The following is a 16,853-nucleotide window of genomic DNA, read 5'->3' as shown; positions in this document are numbered from 1 at the left end:
ATTAAAAATTTTTAGACATTCGTTTGCAATACAATTCATACACATCTAACACGTCATTATACTTGACGAGTCGAAACCCACATTATACGGAATAATATTATAATGACTTCCCGGGTTTTTCAATTTAAAATCGGTGATATGAACTCAGACGTTAACAGGCGTCGAGTGCGTGTACTACGCTCGACATCTCCGCTGACTTTTTTCTCATAACGAATATCAGCAATTTCCTTTCGTTCGTTCCAAAACGTCGTTTCGGCATCCATAATAATATCACAGTTACCCACTTAGGTCACCTGACCCACCCACAGGATATCATCCCCGCTCAGTGTACATCGATTATTACCTATAAATCGTATGCTATAATGTTGCTTGTACTAATCACTGTCGTTTCGTCGGCGCAGACGACGAAGAACGGTGCAGGCTGTTCTGCCGCGTGGCCGCGTCCACCGCCTACTATCAGCTAAAGGAAAAGGTGGTGGACGGCACGCCGTGCGCCCCGGACAAGTACGACATATGCGTGAACGGCATGTGCGAGAAGGCGGGCTGCGACCACGTTCTGGGCTCGGACAGCCAGCTTGACCTGTGCGGCGTGTGCGGCGGCAACAACTCGAGCTGTCAGCAGGTGGTCGGCACACACAACAGCAGTGCGCCCAACGGCTACTCAAAGGTGTTGCGCATCCCGGCCGGGTCGTCCAATCTGGACATCCGGCAGCACGGCCACAACGGGTCCAGCAAGGACGACAATTACCTGGCTCTGGTGGACAGCGTCACTGGCGAGTACGTGCTCAACGGCAACTACGTGCTGAGCACGTTCAACAAGGTCATCGTGTACGGCGGCACAGTCATCGAGTACAGCGGGTCGGACGCGCCCGTCGAGCGCATCAACTCGTCCAGGCCGCTCAACAAAGACGTCACCGTCGAGGTACGTTGTACGACACGAACAATAATAATATTATATCTTGTCCGTCCTGCACGTGGAAGGTCGTGTCGCTAAGTAAGCGGTGAATGACGATTCGTTGCAGCTACGGGGCTTGGGACTTGTGAGAAGGGGTTGTGATTTCTTTGATTTAATTTCATTGAAATGTATATCGATTCTTTTATTGTGATCGAATTATATGGTTTTTAACGTACCCGTACGTAGGTACCTATTGGTTATTTATGATGAGGAACTTTAAACGGTAATACCGATAACCGACTTAACCCCTGTGTATGACTTGAGTGGGATTGAATTCTGGTAAATGGCATATAACACCGTGATATGCATATATTATCACGGCAGAGTTTGAAGTCACCGTTATTTAAACGGGGATCACTCGATTACGGTCTAGACAAGTGGTCTATTACTTCCTTTATGAATACACAAAAAAAAATGTTTTCTCTAGAAACCTGCAGTTGTCTTAATATGTTCTAGAAAAATATTTAAAATACATAGTTACTTAACTCTGAAAAGTTTCAAAAATGTTTTTGTAACAATAAATGTTTAGATTATATCAATTTCAACTATTTATTTTACAAAAAATAACACGAGTTAACTGTGAAAAATATATGTTAAATATATATCTCAAGTCTCAATGTACAAAGTACTTTAAATATAAGCTTAAAAGTAAAAAAATACAATCAAATACGCACCATGGATAATATTTACGTATGCAAAGAGAAATGCAGTGCAATATGATTTTTATGGTTTTACATTTTTTATTGTACTTTGAATTGATGACATGTTAATGGAGAAAACGTAAAAAAATATGCATTTTTAAAATGTAAAATATTGTCGGATTTATATTTTTATTCGATAAACGTTTCACATAATATTACGTATCATAAAGTGTTGAATGTTTTTAAACGCAACAAGAATAAATATATTATGTTAGTTTATTCAAAAACTCGATTATTTTCATAATTAATGATTTAAAATTGTATTATTAAAAAAGTTATAAAATTCGTTGTAAAAATTATAAATTTAACAATTTTCATATTATGCATTACATATATTATATCAAAAAAATAACAACAAATTTTTCACTATAGATTAACATTTTAAATCCACGTAATCACCGCGAAGTCGTATAATTCACATCCAATCGAATTCATCGTATTAACTTACTTTTCAAACGAAAACATGTAAATTTATGAAGACCCGCGGGCCTCAACCATCGTTATATTTTTATACAAAAATATTATGGAATCGATATAGGATTTTGTGTCGTTTGCTTTAACGATAGTTTGTTTTGTTTTCTCAGTTGTTGTCGATCGGAAACTCGTACGCTCCGGATATTGTATATCAATACACTGTGATGCGAGACGAACGGGACGTCTACGTATGGGCATTGACCGACGAATGGGGACAGTGCGATAAGATATGCTCAGGTATGGACGGCGGTCACGTGCAATAATGATATAACCTATTGTTTATTTTGCCGACAAATGTTGTGTTTTGCTATAATCGATTTTGCGTGATTCAGGTGAACAGACGAAGATTTACGTGTGCGTCAGAAAAGAAACCGGCGAAGAAGCCCGAGGTTATTGTAGCGAACACGATGCACCCCGCACGAAAAAGCAACCGTGCAATCTCCATTGTACAATCAAGTAATTGACCATATTATTTATTAATTTATGTACAACTACACTATGTCAATGTATGTTTTTACGGATTATATATATTGTGTTATTTTTTGTGTAGTGTAAAGTAAACGAATCGGTGGTGTACGATTTTTGTAATTATTTTAATACCAAAATATTGTTTTTTTTTTGCAGATGGAAGACAGTAAGTCAGTCTGAATGTTCCGCCCAGTGCGGCCCGGGCACCCGGACGCAGAGCGTTGTGTGCGTTCAGGAGTACGAAAAACGAGCACCTTCTCAAATAGCAGATACTATGTGTTCTCATTTACCAAAACCTGCCAATACTATTCCCTGTGACGGAAAATGTTTGGAATCGAAATGGTCGTTCACAGAATGGACTCCCGTAAGATAAACTTTTTTCACGGGGCATATATTTTTTTAACAAGCAGGTGGTTTACATGGCTCTTGGTCATTTTTCAGTTTTAAATGATTTCCCAGTATTTGTTTCAATTACTTTTAAGTGCTATAACACCTACATATTTTATTATAAACTTGCCCTATTCTCTTGAATTCTTTGAGTGATTTTATTTTCTTACTTTTGTTTTTAGAATTGTGCCAGTATAATAATTATTATTAGCATTTTGTTTAAATTTTATAATATGTTAAGGCACTTTTTCTCTAGCAATCTTTTACGCCTTAATTCTATTTTACATAATAACAAAATATGTAATTACGCCTATTTATTTCTCAAGCTGGTTCAGTACGATAAGTGTTTTTATTTTGACCATTTCTATTTTATTGTACCTAATATTAATATACCTACTAATTAAAATGCATTATTGTTTCTTTCAACGTTTATTTTAATTTATGAGTTTTGTATTACTTTCCTTGATAACTTCAACAATAAAATTATCATAATAATTTCAGATTGAAATAATATTGTTCGTGTAATTATATAATATTTATTTTTTTTGTCCAGTGTTCTAAAACCTGCGGGTCAGGCGTTCAGCACAGGGAAGCGCACTGCGTGAATGACAATGGTGAACCGAGAGACGAAACGTCGTGTAATGACAGTGAGAAAATAATTACAAGAGTGTGTGGGACAGATAAATGTCCTCAGTGGTCTGTCGGAGAATGGTCATCGGTAAGGGTTGATTTAGAATAATTACATATTTTAATTTATACAACTTGTGTTTTTAACATTAGTGCTCGGTGACTTGTGGTGAAGGACAAATCGAGCGTTCCGTGTGGTGCCGTACGGACAATGGTAGAGTGTTAGCTCCAGAATATTGTGGTTCAAATATACCAGCCACTAAAGAAACGTGTTCTATGAACCCATGTCCAGCTTGGACGACTGGTCTTTGGTCTCAGGTAAAAGATATTTTTACAATTATTTTAATATGCTATATTCCTTCTTTTATTTTAGATTTTCAACAATAGATAGTTGACAAAATATAAGCTAGCCTAATAATATTTTGTAAAATAATAAAACAACTCACTTTTGTATAGGCAAAACACTTAATTAAAAAATAGGATTAATCGATATTATTTATATTAATTTGAAATTATTGTAAAATAAAAATTGAATTTACTCATTTTTGAATTTTCCGAAAAAATTATTTAAAATGATAACATTACAATACATTTTAATGTAAACGACATACGCTGTTTTAATTTTTAACACACATTTTTTAATTTTTGAGAATACATTAAAATTAATCTTTTTAAAAAAAAAATACTGTATAATCAAACAAATTGTTGAAAAATTAATAGTTTATTACAAATAAAACACATATGAAATCTTTTTAGTTCTCAACACGTACAAAATGTCGTATGGTATTCATATTTTTGATGCAACAGCATATGTTTCACATTTGATAAAACAGACACTGATTTTTAAGTAAAATATTATTTTTACAAAAATGAATTATTAATATTTATCTTAATGCTCTATAAATATTTTATAAATGTCGGTAAAAGAGGAGTACTTATATATTTTAAACATGTCATCAGTTACTGTTATTTCATTAAATTAGTTGTATCAAATAAATTATGTTAACTAAATAATAAACATCACGCCATAATGAGTTTTTTTTTCAGTGTTCTGTTACATGTGGCATTGGGATAGTGAGACGTATGGTACGATGTAATGTACCAGATGAATCTGCATGTGCACTGATTGCGAAACCACTCGAAGAGGAAAAATGCATTTTACACCCATGCCCAGCAGGGGTAGACGACGAGATATATGAAAATGAAATTCTGAGTAATGGCGGTGCACATGACACAAAATTTATACAGAGCAACAAGTTCTATACATGGCGAACAGACCACTGGTCAAGTGTAAGTTACCATAAACTAACAGGGGTCTTATCAATTTTTTTCATTATAAAATTATAATTACATATTTACAATTATAAAATTTGATCGATTTGACGACATTGTTGCAATTATGTAACAATAATAATATGTTGGTTTTATTAAGTTTGTATACAATTATTTCATTTTCAGTGTTCAGCTTCTTGCGGTAACGGTTATAGAAGGCGAACTATTGACTGCATTAATACTATCAGCGCCAAGCCGGTTTCATGGAACCTTTGTAAAGCAAAGAACCAACCGAAACGTGTTGAAGTGTGTATCGCTCCGATGTGCGTTACGTGGCGGGCCGACGAATGGAAAGAATGTTCGGCTGAATGTGGAAAAGTATAAATAATAATATTTAAATAAATGATTTTGTGTTTTAAGAGCGTGAATAAATAAAATAATCGTGTGTCGTATTATATTTAAACTCAAAACGTTATTTTTAGGGTTTTGAGGAGCGCGAAGTGACTTGTGTGTCTTCAGTCAGTGGTAAACTCGTGGACGAAACCCATTGCGTAGTCCATAAAGAAAAACCTGAAGCCCGAAGACTGTGCGAGAGCCACAAAAGCTGTAAGCCGGTGTCGACGTGGAGAACTGGACCGTGGGGAGAAGTAAGCATACTTGTCATTTATCTGCGATTGAATGTATAAAAATATTTAATTCCAATAACCACACACTATAAATAAATAAACCCACGCTATATTTTATATCTACCTACTACATTTTCTTTCCTAAACGCTTGTTTGGACAAGCCCAATACTTACACAATACACTATTCCACTATTACATTATTCCAGTGCTCGGAAGTGTGTGGAGGTGGCATAAAAGAAAGGAAAGTGGTATGTCAACCATTTGACGGGACAAGAGAACTATTTGACGAAGAAATATGCGTAGATCCTAAACCGCCATCTTCAGTTCCATGTAACGAACATCCGTGTAAAAGTCAACCTTCGTACGTTACAATAGCCTGGAACTTTGGGGAGTGGTCAAAGGTAAAAATCATTTGAATTATTTACGATTTACTATAATCATATATGATTATGGTGATTATTTAAACAATTTCAATTGTATATAATTAAAACAATATTCTAAAATATAAATATATAATTTTTTTTGGTGAAGACACAAGAGTCGGCTTTTTTATTTATTTCTAAATAAATATTGAACTTGATTTGATGCATTATTAAATTAAAATAATTTAACTCAAATATATTTCTAAAAAAAAAAAAAAGGAAATGGATAAAGCTAGGGCCTTTGTAGAAATTTCATATTTTTCAATAAGTAATCAAATTAAAACTAACTGCTAAGTGATTTTGTAAAATATATATTTCATTGAGCCAACAATTTAGAAACATTTTTTTTGCTATTAATTGGTGCATGTTCTGATGTGATTGCATGTTTTTAATATTATATTTTGATACTTATCTTTTTTATGTTTTAAACGTAAGAAAAATTGTACTGTGTATCTGCAAAAGTTTTGATTAATTATTTATTGTAATATAAGGTCTTATACTATTGCGGTTCTCAAGCTAACTTAATAGATCTCAAATTTATAACAAAGATTATATTCTGCTGATTTTAAATTTCAATAAATTTGTTACACTTAACTACCAATTTTACAATTTTCATTTATATATAGTCTTTTAAATATTTGTTCAATTTTTCATATTTTTTAAAGTTTTTTTCAATGATATTACGCCTTTAACTTACGTATGATAAATTACATATTTTATAAGTATATTTTAATAATTTCAAAATAATTTTGAAAATATGAGAATTTTTATATTCCTATAGGCTGTAAAAAATAATACATAAAAAATAACGGTAAGACAGAATATGGCACGTTTATAATAAGTGATAAATTGTGGTTGACATATTATCTTTACAAGGTATTTTGTTATACTCTATTAATAATTAATAAATCGTTCTACGTGCTCAAATGTGGTTTGCCTAATGTATACTATAGCTTCAATAAATATTATATATCTATTTGCGATTGTTTTTAGTCAATATTTTACAATTCGTTAAATTACTTTAATATGGACTTGCAAATTGAATGTTTTTATTATAATATTATAATATTTAAGCAAACAAAAACTATTTAAGCATGGCTTATTAAGGATATAAATGATCATGTTTAGTTAAGGATGCATAGGCCATAGGACGCTTAAAAAAATAACTTGTTCTAGTCATTCCTAGAAATAAAATCAATTCTTTGACATTATTGAAAATAAAATAATAATTCTATACATGTATAATATACATATTAATAGCCATCTACCTTAATGAAATAACACGTTTTTAAAAGTAAAATTGAAATAATATATTCTAATACGCTAAATTAAAGAAATTATCCGAACGTTTATCCAAAAATTGTATATAAATATATATTATGTATATGAATGTAGATTTTAAGTAATGTATTATCATTATGTAGATACTTGCACGTGTAATGGATATTGTTCTAAACTAAACACGAAAACGTCATAAAACACATTTACATGCAATAATATCTAAAATATGCTAAATTATTCAAAGTGAAATGAAAACATTTAAAATAGCATTATAGCATGGTAATAAGTTGGTATCTTGTTTGTTATGTGTGTTCCCGCTAAAATTGATCGAAAAGTACTTACGTATAAAATTAGACATAATATACCCAGTTACTTAATTTCACTGAAAGTATTGATATAAAAATAATCAAATTTTTACAAGCCCAGTTACAAACCGGAAATAATTTTCAATGCAATAAATTGATCAAAGTTTGTGTAATTAATCAAAAGAGTTAATTGAAAATAAATGATCATCCATTTAGCATTGTGTTATGAATATTATAATTCCACCATTGAACAATGAATCCCAGACAATTAATTTTTCCAAGTTTCCAACACTGTACCTAATTGACATAACTACTAAAAAAAAAAAATATAATTTTACAGAATAGGCACAATAGGTATCTTCTTAACTTAGAATCAAACTTATAAAAAAAGTACAGTATGACAAGTATTAAGTACTATAATAGAGTGAATCAGTAAATTGGTAGGTTATGATACAGATAATGTATCGCATATTGACGAATCATAGTTGACATTTTATTACGGCTTTTCTTATCGGTATACTTATTTGAGAGATGAAATATAACAATAATAACGAATTTTTAGTTGATCAAAAATCTTACAAGGTCGTGTACCCACTGACTGATTTTAAATTTTAAGCCCACTACACACGAACCCTGTCATAGTATTAATCAAAAACGAATTCATAAAATTTATTTTAATAACAGCAGTGAGTATTCCTAGCTCTCTGCTAAAAATAACATTCTTCTAACTATCGTTAAATATTGTATTGCTAATACGATTCAAGCACTTGACAGACTTGTCTTGACTACATATTATTAAATAGACACTGTGAGACGAAACATTTCGAAATCTTTGCTTTAAATTCAACTTGAACCAACAGCATTTAACACGTTTTAAATAGGTGTTAAAATACATCAATATTTAATATGTTATAATACAGAGATTTGGATCATTAACCGTAATAATTATCAAATTATATTATGGTAAAGTATTAATACATTATATTTTTATTTCGTCTTGAATTATTTTAAGATAAATATATCTATTTTCATGTTATGAAAGTAGTTAATAGTTATTATGGTGATAAAATAAATTAATGACATAAACAGAACATATTTAGGTTTACTAATAGTTATATAGTTAAGTGCACGTATGCTATAGTTGTTTCATCATTCATAATTAATATAATATAGAATGATGCAATTTTTTCTTTTTTAATGTGTTAATTTGAATTTTTTTTTTGATAAGTAAAAAAAATTTTATAAATGTATTTTTGATTAAGAAATATTAATTTTGTTTCCACAAATGTTAATAAAACAATATCGAATGATTTAGATGTACTAAAACTAGAAGTAAATCATAAATTGTATAATAAGTTGAACAATTCAGAAAATATTAATCTTAATGAAATAGTTAGCATAACAGTTACATAATATATTGAAAACAGAATTTAAGTAATGTGATTTCAATAAATCAAAAATTAAACAAAAATATTTATAGTAATTGCAATAGGTTACCAAATATCAATATGCACCAGTGGATTTGACAAAGTTACACTACTTATCAAAATATTAAGAATCGGTTAATAATCTGTTATCACAATTATAATGATTATTAAATCTTAATGGAAAATTTGTTAATATTGTAATTTATATAATCGCCAAAATCTTAAAAATAGAACTGTTTTCTATCTAAATTAAATTAATTGTGCCAGAACATTATACTAGAAAAAAGGCGCGGGTCCAGTTGTCATATTCGGAAGAAACGTGGGACCCAACTAACTAGATAATATTATAATCGTTGGCGACACGTTGTCGCATTACGTCATGTCATATCATCATTATTCGGATAAGGTCGAATTGCACTTATTTCTGTCGAATTGCACTCTGGTTCAAAAATGGTAATGTTCGAATTACAATCGTTTCAATCATTACAATAAAAAACCTATTTATTAGTTAATGACCATATGAATAATTTATATTTTTAATAGCTAAAAATTAAAATGTATTATTTTTATTAAAATAATAATGATAGCTATGATTTAAAAACCACAATATAGAGGAAAGATCACTCTGTGACTATATTAAATTCTCAGTTATTAAACGTATTTTTTTTATTTATTTGTATATTTTAATACAATGAAATAAATTATAACCTAATCTAACCTTTATATTTTTGTAATCATACGTTATACATTATTCTATAGGTACTATATTATAATACCTAAGTAATTAGATTCATATCAACAACCAACTGGTTTTGACTATAACGGACGGATACAACGGGTATTTAAATGGTGTTCTGAAATTATGTTTAGATACCCAAAACGATTTCTACTTTAGCAAAATGTCTAAATGTTACGATTTAAACATAATATAATATAAATATATGTATGAAAATATGTATTTATGTTGATAACGAGATATTATTGACGTCGCGTAATAACTTCAACACTATCGAGTGCAATCTATTCAAACATTACCGGTTTTTGACCCGAGTGCAATTCGAACATTTCGGTTTAGCAATAACAGGATTACTGCAGTTCCCCTGCCCCACACGCAAACCAAATTATTCCTGGACGCGATTTTTTTTTTTTTTTTTTTGTATCTACAAAACACCTAAAATTTTACCTGACATGCAATTAACGTTTTGTGTATCTGTTTGTTCGCGCACAGTGCAACGTGACGTGCGGCAAAGGACACCAACACCGGCAGGTGCAGTGCCAGAACAACGACGGCGCAATACTGGCGGCCGCTCAGTGCGACGGTCTGGAAAAACCGGTGGCCGCGCAACCGTGCAGGACGTTCGTGCCGTGCGCCAAACCCGCGGCCAGCACGACGACGGCGGCGGCGGCGGCCGCGACGACCACGCCGGCCGCGGTGGCGTACAAGTGGAAAACGTCGCAGTGGTCGGCCTGTTCGGCGACCTGCGGACCGGGCACGCAGAACAGGCGGGTGAGCTGCCGGCGACTCGGCGGCGTCGATCCGCAGGGCAGGGACACGGGGGCCGACGACCGGCGGTGCGAGGTGGCCGCGGGCCGACAGCCGGCCGCGCAGAGACCGTGCCCGCAACAGCGGCCGTGCGTCTCGGCCACCTCGGTGGCGGCCACGGCGGCGGCCACGACGGCCGTCGACGATTACGGTTGGCTGCCGGACGAGTGGCGCGAGTGTTCGCACACGTGCGGCAAGAAGGGCCGGCAGACGAGGCGGGTGTTCTGCTTCCACAGGGCGGCCGCCAAGAAGGTGCGCCGCAAGCACTGCGACTGGGCCGCCCGTCCGCCCAGGAAGCGCAAGTGCAACCAGCGCCGGTGCGCCGGCCACTCGTCCTGCGCCGACGTCCTGCACAAACAGGGGCCGCACGCCGGTGCCGCCGTGCTCGAGGACAAGGAGTACGTGATCAACGTGCTCGGGCGCAACGTGTCCGTGTACTGTCACGGCATGCGGTCCGGAAATCCCGCCGAGTATCTGACCTTGTCCAAGGACACCGAAAACTATTCCGAGATCTACGAACAGAGGTAAAATAATAATATGTCGACTGACAAAACGCGCTTGCAATTTGTACTGATCGACGTTGTATAGGTATAGTTCTAACGTCTGTTCGGACTTCCTCGGTGCAGTTACCGAGCACTATCTATTAAAGATAAGATAATACCTGATTATGATAAAATATTATAATATTAATTTTACAACGACATTGCGTGAACCCGTTACCGTTTATCCGTTTCCCCGGTCTTTCGGAATATTTTAAGTATTCGATCGATTTACGAATCAAACTGCTGTAAGTACTTTTATTATAATATTCACATAGTCGTGTAAATACTGCGTGTAAAAGGGTAGTGATAGGTAACAATATTATTTAATTTATTAAAGTACGTAAGTCAATCGAAACGATATCGATTGAAGAAGTATGAAATTTACCATTCGCGAATAATTGTCACGCTATTTTAAATAATACTATTTCTAAATCGAATACACATATTAACACGTGTTGATTCTATTTCATTTTTCATGGAAATGTATTAATATTATTTACCATAGCGGAAATTAAAAACCAGAAAAAATAGACACTATATTTTATATTTTCAAGCTTAAGCCTGTAATTCAAGGTTAGGAAGGTTTTTTTGAGTAACGTGGACTGAGACTATGCTGTACTTATTTCACAGAAGTCCCAATAGTATCTGTTAAAATAGAACCGACACTAAATCACTCGTGTTACAATCAAACTGCCCGTCCCCGAATTGTGTTTACATGGTTTCCGTTGCGTTTATATTTATATAAACACGCTTTCAACAATATCTATACCATATTCAATTTCAACCAATATAGTTTGTTGACGTCACCGCGGTGAAGAGTTAGAGTAAACTTGCGCTTCGGCTTTATACTCGTACAATAATAATATTATACCTTTTATGTTATGGTAACCTAAAAACATAAACGCTATCGGTCCATTTCAATCGATCGTGAGTTGTAACTTCCGTTGGTATGTTTACAGACTCAAAGAACCGAGCACGTGTCCGTTCAACGGCGAACGCCGTCCAAACTGTCCGTGTGACAATGTACCTGTGCCGTCGGCTGGACTGACTGTGTTCACGAAGATCCGTTTAAACATCACTTCGTTAAAAGTCGATTGTAAGTGATCTACACATATAATATATGATAAATGATAATAATATATAATATTATAACGACCAATCTGTATAAAATATGTATTTGGCGTGAAACAATAATTGTAAATTCAAACATTCCTCGGATTTTATTTCGTTTTGATGATTGGAAACATGTTTAGAAATCTGTTAATTACACTTCTTCTGTGTAACTACATTATTATTAATTTAAATTACGTAGTTGAGTTGTTTGACTCCTCAATTGAGATTTTAATAATTATGACATAGACGTCATTGTTTCGCGCCTCTTGTTGTATAATATCACAAATAGGTGCAACAATACAATAATATTCTATTATCATTAATTATCTGCATCAGTGGTGCTTATTAAATTTTGGTCGGAAATTTACAGCAAAGGATTTTACATTCTCCAAACAAATCAAAGGAAAACCTGTACCATACGGTGAAGCCGGTGATTGCTATAGTAACTCGAAGAGGGGTTGTCCACAGGGCAGGTTTAGTATCGACTTGTCGGGCACCGGCATGAGAATATCGCATGATACCACCTGGGTGGGAAAAGGGTCGAACACGTCATTTTGGGTGAACAAGATTGAGGTAAGGATATTATTATATAATTATTATATGTATTTTGTGCTTATCGTCGTGTAAATCTTTTCCTTTATTTTTTTTTTATTTTACAAAATTCCTCTTCGCAATCGTCATAAATACAGTGCGGATGACATTGCTTTTCGTATTTCTAAAAATTACCCTCGACCAAAAGTCACTTATTATTATCCCACTCCGGATCTATTATTATAAATAACAATCATGATCATAGTATACGACCGAAGACCACGCATATATAACAAGTTGACGTGTTCTGTCGTCATTATGTTTTCATAAAAAAAAAATTAAACTACGGCGAGACAATCGACATTTTTTTCTGTGTTCTCAACCGTGGTTAGGTACCACAGTGTGTTAATAATAATTATTACTCTCGCTATTTATATTGTTTATTGTTCGTTCTTTTAAATTGTTTTTTCGTTTTTATTTTGTTCTCTCCTCTCAATCCTTTCTGTATACACTGTTTGGGCACGTCCTAAACGGTATAAAAATAACATTAATTCTTACAAATATTTACAGGATAACACGAAAATAGCCGGCAGATGCGGTGGTTACTGCGGTACGTGTGTGCCGATTCAAGGGTTAATATTGGACGTGGTAACACCGTAATAACACAACAACACTATATTATATAAATTATGAAATTAAATTAAATTAATTTTATATTATATTATGCGGCCAAAAGCGATCACGGTTGTACGTGGTGATCATCGAGCACAGTATTATTATTATTACCATAATATTATATTATACGCATACCTATAATAATGTAATATTAATATGTCTGACGGAGACTACTCTGATTACACGTACGGCGTTTACGATATTATTATTATCGTCATGATTATTACTATTAGAGTTTTATGACATCGATTACCAAAACGGTCTGGAAAAGCGGTGACACGATTCGGACCGAATAATAGTAGGGCCATAAAACTAGGATATTTTATTTTTTATTTACACAGTTCGTTTTTATTTTTTCATCATTACCAGCAAAGACTACGGCGTGCCATTTATATCCATTAATATTATTATTATTATTATTATTATTACTATACTACCTATTAACTATACTAAAAGTGGATACTAGTGTTTTTTATAATTCACAGTTCCGATACTTAATTTTAACACTTAAATAATAATTACTGTTGAAGATTTTCTGATAGGTTTATTATTTACGCAATAATTATACGAAATTGATTGGCGCTTCAAACAATCGAAATGCTTCTTCCGTTTTAACGTTACTTTTTTCAAGTCAATAAAATATGATTATACACGATTTTTAAAATTATAAGGACAGTCTACATATATCGACGCAATATCGTTTTTGAAAACAGTATAGGTAATATGGTATAAGAATTTAAAAGATAATTTTGTAGATTAAGATACATTTGTCCCTAATAACTATAATTATTAAGTATATTAACTAAGTACCTAACTATAGTTTTGACGAGTTTCAATTGCATATAATTAAGTCATTTAAAGTCGGTCTATGTGTGTTCAATTTAATTTAATTTTTGTATATTTTCCATGTTATTAAAATATAGTATGTGTGCATGTGCCTATACCACAATAAAGAAAAGGCATATTATTTGTAATAATTATAAATGGTCAGTATTAAGAACGATATTTTAATCTGATACGAACAAAGACTTCCTTTTTATTTTATTTATTATTTTTTTTATTTTTATTATTATTATTATTTTTTTTTTTTTTGTTGATCTCTAGTCATAACATTTTCGTGGTTTGAACCACATTAACATAATATATAAATAGGTACATACATAGATATAATTATTTAAATTTATAGCTAAATTTTATACGTTTCCTTATATATAATTGATTTTATAATATAATGTATTTGTCGTGCAAAGTGTTGTTTTTCCTTACATGCGTCCTTTTACAGGTTGAACAATAAATATAGCTAGTGTTTTAATAAAACCGAACTACATCGGTATAAAATATTTAAACACAATATAATATAATAATATTAATAATAATTAGGTAATTACATTACAATACAAAATATAAACGTAATTTATTTTTATTTTCGTTTATTTACCTACTCATAACAATATAATAATACTTAGGTGTATAATTATAATACCAAATAACCTAGGACTCGGGAGTGACCAACTTACAGCTCTCGTTTTATTTACAAAAACCAATACGTGCTTATAATTATTATTAGGAGTTTTTTTTTTTTTTTTTTAATACAAAGTTATTTATATTATTGTATAGAATTCAAATAAATAAACATGAATAATGAATTAATTATAAAATCAAATTACATAAAATGTATTTACAGTCATTTTGACTCTTGATATCATTGTATTTATCTGCGTGGTTTGCGCATACATTCGTGTTGGCTAATCCAACATGGATATTACTAGTTGTGTTACTAAATATTATTTATTTATTTTATTTTTTCAAGAGACTGGAGCAAAATTAATTTTACTGTTATTAGATCCAATAGTTAAAATAATTATTTTGTTGTTAATTAAAAATAAAATACAGATTTTGAACTGAATTAGAGATCATATTATACCGAACAAGTGAATTATAATTAATGTTTTTATGTTTTTATGATATACCATATAAGCTTTTGAAGTTAAAAATACAACTACTCAGTTTTTAATATTGCATAAAGTATGCTCAAACAACTTGTACACTTAAATTATTAATTCATTCAAATTTTGATATTTAGAATTTTTAAGTACGTATAAAACCTATATTAGTATCTCTATTAAATTACATAGTATAATATAAACCTAAGTGTTATTGAAATGAATATGATACGTAGTCTATTAGATAGGTACTTGAAATTTTTTTTATATATTTATATTTGTATTTTTCTAAATATTTTGTCTTTCAGGATAGTTTTTCGTATACAATATCATTGAATTAAAATTAACATATCCATTACAGTAACCCACTCAACACATTTTATACCTACAATAGTGTACAGTACCCACTTTCCTACTTTTTTAAATTATAATAATATGCAAACTATATTCATTTTTTTTTTCGATAAAATTATATTTTTTCACTAGTCATTAAAATAATATGAGTACAACTGTAGTTTTGACAAAAATGCGTCACATATTAATCTTACTTTATTCTGTGAAATTTTACTATTGTACATTGTAGCACCATTTTGATTAAGAATATTCTCAGCCATATAGTTATTGTAACTAACTTATACCTAAAACCACATTTGGTTGTGGCTTGGAAAGTTAACATATGATGCAGATCGGGTTGGGTAGTACAGTTTATGGCATAATAAGTTAAGAGAGTTTGTGATTAGACAAAGGATTTTTACTGGAATATTTGGATACTTTTGTCTACTTAAAATTTTCGCCAGAGACCTATAATTGGATTTCATATATCTATATTATGGGCTTGAAAAAAAATTTGTAAATACTTGACAAGGTGAACTTAGATTATTTGTATGGTTATGATTACGGAGTAAGGGTTTTTTTGTTTTTTTATAGGTACGGTTATTTTTTCGTGTTGAATGTAGAGATCAGGTAAGACACTAACACATCTGTCGAATGTTATTTCTAGATACTTAGTTTTCTTTTATGGATTTGGTATTTTTTTTCTATAATTGAAGGTTGCGTTTACATGATTTTAATTTCATAATGAAATATTATATGTATATGCCTTTGATTTAATTAACTTAATTATACGGTGTTTATTCGAGTTTTACTAACCTATACACTACCATAGTTTATATGCGCACTGTATAGCGGGAAAGTATAATTTCAATAAATTTAAAATAATTACCACAAAGGTGTTTTTCGGTACAAGGGTTGTCTTTAAAACAACATCTGCCAAATATACAAAGGTGATTGATATACGTTTTACTTTGACGCGCCACTTCTGTATAGTAATCCTTGAGAAACGAGCAACGTCTGACGTAAAGTGATGAGGCTGGCGAATATAGTATATTTTTACCTGGATACTTACTACCTTTAAGCAAAAAAGAACCGTACCGGAAAATGTCATCACACTGTACAATATTTTACGGACTCGAATGGTGACTTGTAAAACGGTTTGAATAAAAATCGTCGAGTATCGAACTGAATAATTACAAACGATGAGAAAACCATCAACGGTTTTTT

The 16,853-nt window shown here is 32.1% G+C and overlaps 1 protein-coding gene across 1 annotated transcript in view; it reads left to right on the top strand.

The window, feature by feature from the left end:
- The window catches only part of LOC114132129 (A disintegrin and metalloproteinase with thrombospondin motifs 9-like), an 87,896-nt gene extending 74,507 nt beyond the window's left edge, over positions 1-13,389 (top strand). The window contains 14 exon segments of the mRNA XM_050206854.1: positions 402-922; positions 2,241-2,367; positions 2,463-2,586; positions 2,755-2,962; positions 3,539-3,703; positions 3,766-3,930; positions 4,660-4,902; positions 5,071-5,262; positions 5,367-5,531; positions 5,718-5,912; positions 10,175-11,013; positions 11,991-12,127; positions 12,515-12,717; positions 13,246-13,389. Coding sequence (XP_050062811.1) covers positions 402-922; positions 2,241-2,367; positions 2,463-2,586; positions 2,755-2,962; positions 3,539-3,703; positions 3,766-3,930; positions 4,660-4,902; positions 5,071-5,262; positions 5,367-5,531; positions 5,718-5,912; positions 10,175-11,013; positions 11,991-12,127; positions 12,515-12,717; positions 13,246-13,335 — 3,374 coding nt within the window. The 3' untranslated portion in view covers positions 13,336-13,389.
- The last annotated feature ends 3,464 nt before the right edge of the window (positions 13,390-16,853 follow it).

This window comes from Aphis gossypii, chromosome 1, assembly GCF_020184175.1.
Source record: "Aphis gossypii isolate Hap1 chromosome 1, ASM2018417v2, whole genome shotgun sequence".
NCBI classification, from domain to species: Eukaryota; Metazoa; Arthropoda; class Insecta; order Hemiptera; family Aphididae; genus Aphis; species Aphis gossypii.
The sequence above is the reverse complement of the archived record's forward strand: the minus strand, read 5'-3'. Positions and strand labels throughout refer to the sequence as shown.